The sequence below is a fragment of the Chelonia mydas genome, chromosome 4 (assembly GCF_015237465.2).
Source record: "Chelonia mydas isolate rCheMyd1 chromosome 4, rCheMyd1.pri.v2, whole genome shotgun sequence".
Taxonomy (NCBI): domain Eukaryota; kingdom Metazoa; phylum Chordata; order Testudines; family Cheloniidae; genus Chelonia; species Chelonia mydas.
This window is the reverse complement of record NC_057852.1, coordinates 141,430,390-141,434,036: the sequence shown is the minus strand read 5'-3', so window position 1 is coordinate 141,434,036 and position 3,647 is coordinate 141,430,390. Positions and strand designations below refer to the sequence as shown.

The 3,647-nt window shown below is 73.0% G+C and overlaps 1 protein-coding gene across 1 annotated transcript; it reads left to right on the top strand.

Moving 5' to 3' along the window:
• The first annotated feature begins 631 nt into the window (after positions 1-631).
• Positions 632-3,426, top strand: LOC119566008 (polycomb group RING finger protein 1-like). Its single transcript, XM_043545058.1, has 4 exons — positions 632-732; positions 1,698-1,785; positions 2,843-2,923; positions 3,308-3,426. The coding sequence occupies exons 1-4, from the start codon at positions 671-673 to the stop codon at positions 3,353-3,355; spliced, it is 279 nt and encodes a 92-aa protein (XP_043400993.1). The 5' UTR covers positions 632-670; the 3' UTR covers positions 3,356-3,426.
• The last annotated feature ends 221 nt before the right edge of the window (positions 3,427-3,647 follow it).

Genomic DNA, 3,647 nt, shown 5'->3' with positions numbered 1-3,647 from the left:
GTGTAAACGGGGGATGTCGAGCGGAAGCCCAGGGTGATTTTCGGGGGTGGCTGCAGCTGGGATCCTTGTCTGGCTCTGGTGCCCACAGCTCGGAGGGACGCTGAGAACTGGAGGGGGTGGAGAAGAGAGTGGGAGCGATGGACAAGGTTAGAAACCTGCCCTGAGTGAGAGACGCAGGGAGCCTGGTCGAGTTAGAGAAGGGTCAGGGTGGCTGGTCCCGTCTGTCGGCACCTACGCGTGGAGCAGAAATGTGGCGGGTCCAGGGCCCTTCGGCCTGGTAGAGGACAGGCTAACGCGTGCTGGGGGCTGGAAGCTGAGGCTAGCCACGTTCAGACGGGACGTGAAGCCCACACGCTGGCCGGAGGGGAGTGACCCACGAGCCGTTTCCGCAGGGAGGGTCAGGGCTGGTGTGTCTCTAAGATGCGGCCCCTCCTGTTCGAGCGGGAGCAGTGGCAGGGTGGTCTGGCCTGTGTTCCCCGGGCCCGACAGGTAGCGCAGGTCCGTCTGGCCTGGGGTGTCTGCGGCCAGGGGCTCTGGGCTGTGGGGTGGAAGCGATGAGGCTGGGTTTAGGAGCTCCCAGGGGGAGCTGCTGTGAAGAGGGCAGGCAGTGCCCATGTTGCAGCGCCCCAGGGCAGGGTTTGCCCTGGCCAGGCCAGCACGCCCGGCTCTCATGGGCCGTTCCCTCTGGTCTCTCCCAGCTCCAGCAAAGAGAAGAACAAGACTGGTCTGCAGGTAAGGCCAGGCAGGGGGTGCTCCCCTCCTGCGCAGACATGGTGCCGTCTGCTGGCAGCCAGGGGCACCACGAGCCTGCTGGCTCCCATGGGGGCGCTGGGGCCAGCATGCCGGGGGCCGGTGTTCCTGCCTTCTCTCAGCGGTCTGGGGGCAGGCAGGTGAGGACACTGGCTCCTCTCAGTCAGGTCCCGTCCCCCAGCTGGCCAGGGCCTGGCTCTCCCCCCCAGCTGTCCGGTCTCCCTTGCGGGGTTTGGGCTGGGAGCTTGACCTGCCAGCGCTGTGCGAGGCCCCCCGCAGTTCCCGGGATCCTGTCTCGCTAACTCGGGGGCTGGAGGCAGTGGCCAGGCCCCATGCCAGGGTGGGGGAGGGCCGCCTGGGTGGCTCCTTCCACTGATGCTTCCTGTGTCCCCCCAATCGGACCCACTCCCCTGGGCTGGGCACCAGCGTGTCCCCATTCCTGCTGCGTCCGCTGCCAGGGATGCCCCCTGCCCCCTGTGCCAGCCCAGAGCCCTGCCCAGGAAACACTGCACCAGGGTAGGGACAGGGAGGGTGGCCTGGGGGGAAGGGGGGTTGCAGGCGCTGGGGGTGGGAGGTGGTCAGGGGGCGCGCTGGGGGGTCTGTGTGGAGTAGTCAGGGTATGCAGGGGCGGCTGGGGGTGTGTGCAGGGGGGTCTGGCCTGGGGATGCATGCTGGGGAGCGGGGGGGCAGGGGCTGGTGGGGGAGTGCAGGGGGTGCTGGCTGGGGGGAGCGGGGGGGCAGGGGCTGGCTGGGGAGTGCAGGGGGGGCTGGCATGGGGGAGCAGAGGGCTGGCTGGGGGGTTCGTGCTGGGAGTCGCCGGGGTGCGTGCTTGGGGGCTGCCGGGAGGTGCTGCTTGTACCCAGTCCTGGGGACCCCCCACGGTTGCACTCTGGGGGGGGCTGGGCGGTGCTCCCCGGCGCCCGCCCTCACCCCGCTCTCCCTTGCAGCAGAAGTACGTGCGCTGCTCGGTGCGGGCCCAGGTGCGCCACCTGCGCAGGGTCCTGTGCCACCTGCCTGGGGCTGGCGCCGCAGCACGTGAGTGAGCCCCGGGGCCGGGGCGGGTCTCAGCCGGCACCCGGGGGCCTGGGGGGGGGTTGCAGGTGCGGTTGGAGTGGGGCCAGGGCGGGTCTCAGGCTGGGCACCAGGGGCCGGGCCGGGCGCTGCCAGCCCGGGGTGGCCACTTGCCGGAGGTGGCAGGCTGGCACTGGGGGTGGTTTGCAGTGCGGTTGGAGGGGTGGGGGGGCGGGTCTCAGGCTGGGCACCGGGGGGCTGGGGGGGTTGCAGGTGCGGTTGGAGGGGTGGGGGGCAGGTCTCAGGCCAGCACCGGGGGGCTGGGGGGGGGTGTTGCAGGTGCAGTTGGAGGGGTACGGGGCGGGTCTGAGGCCGGCACCGGGGGCCTGGGGGGTTGCAGGTGCAGTTGGAGGGGCCGGGGCGGGTCTCAGGCCGGGCACGCGAGGGGCTGGGGGGGGGGGGGGGTTGCAGGTGCGGTTGGAGGGCTGGGGGGGCGGGTCTCAGGCCGGCACTGGGGGGGGCTGGGGGGGGGTGTGCAGGTGCGGTTGGAGGGGCTGGGGGCGGGTCTCAGGCCGGCACCGGGGGGCTGGGGGGTGTTGCAGGTGCAGTTGGAGGGGCCGGGGCGGGTCTCAGGCCGGCACGGGGGCTGTGGGGGGGGGGGTTGCAGGTGCGGTTTGGAGGGGCCGGGGCGGTCTCAGGCCGGGCACCGGGAGGCTGGGGGGGGTTGCAGGTTGCGGTTGGAGGGCCGGGGCGGGTCTCAGGCCGGGGGCCGGGGCTGGTCTCAGGCCGGCACCGGGGGCTGGGGAGGTTTGCAGGTGCAGTTGGAGGGGCCGGGGCGGGTTCTCAGGCCGGCACCGGGGGCCTGGGGGGGTTGCAGGTGCAGGGAGGGGCCGGGCGGGTCTCAGGCCGGCACCGGGGGCCTGGGGGGGTTGCAGGGCGGTTGGAGGGGCTGGGGCGGTCTCAGGGGCGCTGGGCGGGTCAGGTGCAGGGGCCGGGGCGGTCTCAGGCCGGGGGCCGGGCGGGTCTCAGCCGGCACCGGGGGCAGCGCCCGTCCCCCTGGTGACGCCGGTCTCCGTGGCAGGTGCAGATCCTTTTCGGCGGCGAGGTGCTCCCGGATCACATGACCATGAAGCAGCTGTGGCTGTCCCGCTGGTTCGGCAAGGTGGGTGCGGGGCCGCGGGCGCTGGCTGGGGCGTCGGGGCCGGGGTCCCTGTCGCGCGAGCGCAGCCCGGCAGCCGCGCTGGGCACACGGGGGGGCAGGGCCCTAGCTCTCCCCGGCCCGCAGCCGGCCCCAGCCCTGGCCTGGCGCTGCCCGCCGGGGTCCGGCCCGTCGTTTCTCCCACCTCCTGCTGAGTGCCGGGGAGGCTGGGCGCTTCTGCCTCGCTTGAGCTTGCAGGGGGTTGCGCTGGGGGGGGGTCTGGCTGCGCTGGGGGGGGTGGCAGGGGGGTGCGCTGGGCGGTGGTGGCGGGGGGTGCCCTGGGGGGCCCGGCAGGGGTGGTCCCGCTGGCCGTCCCGCTCTTCTCACGGCCGCTCTCTTGCCTTGCAGCCTGCGCCCCTGCTCCTGCATTACAGCGTGAAGGAGAAGAGGAGGTAGGGGGCTGGGCCGAGGGCGCTGCCCTGCCCAGAGGACCCCCGAACCCTGCAGCCCCCCACCCTCCTCCCCCCTAACTTAAAACCCTCCTGCCCCCGCCCGAGTCTATTTTTTGAATAAAACAGTTGAAAAACCCCTGGCCGGCCGGCGCGCGTGGCCGCGGGGGAGAGGGGGGCAGGGGAGCCGTGCTGGGCAAGCGCCAGGCAGCGCCCATGGGAGGGAACAAACACACACCCCTGCCCGCGGCAGTACCCAGCCCTCCCCACGAGCCGGCCCCGGCCCCCCTTCCCACACA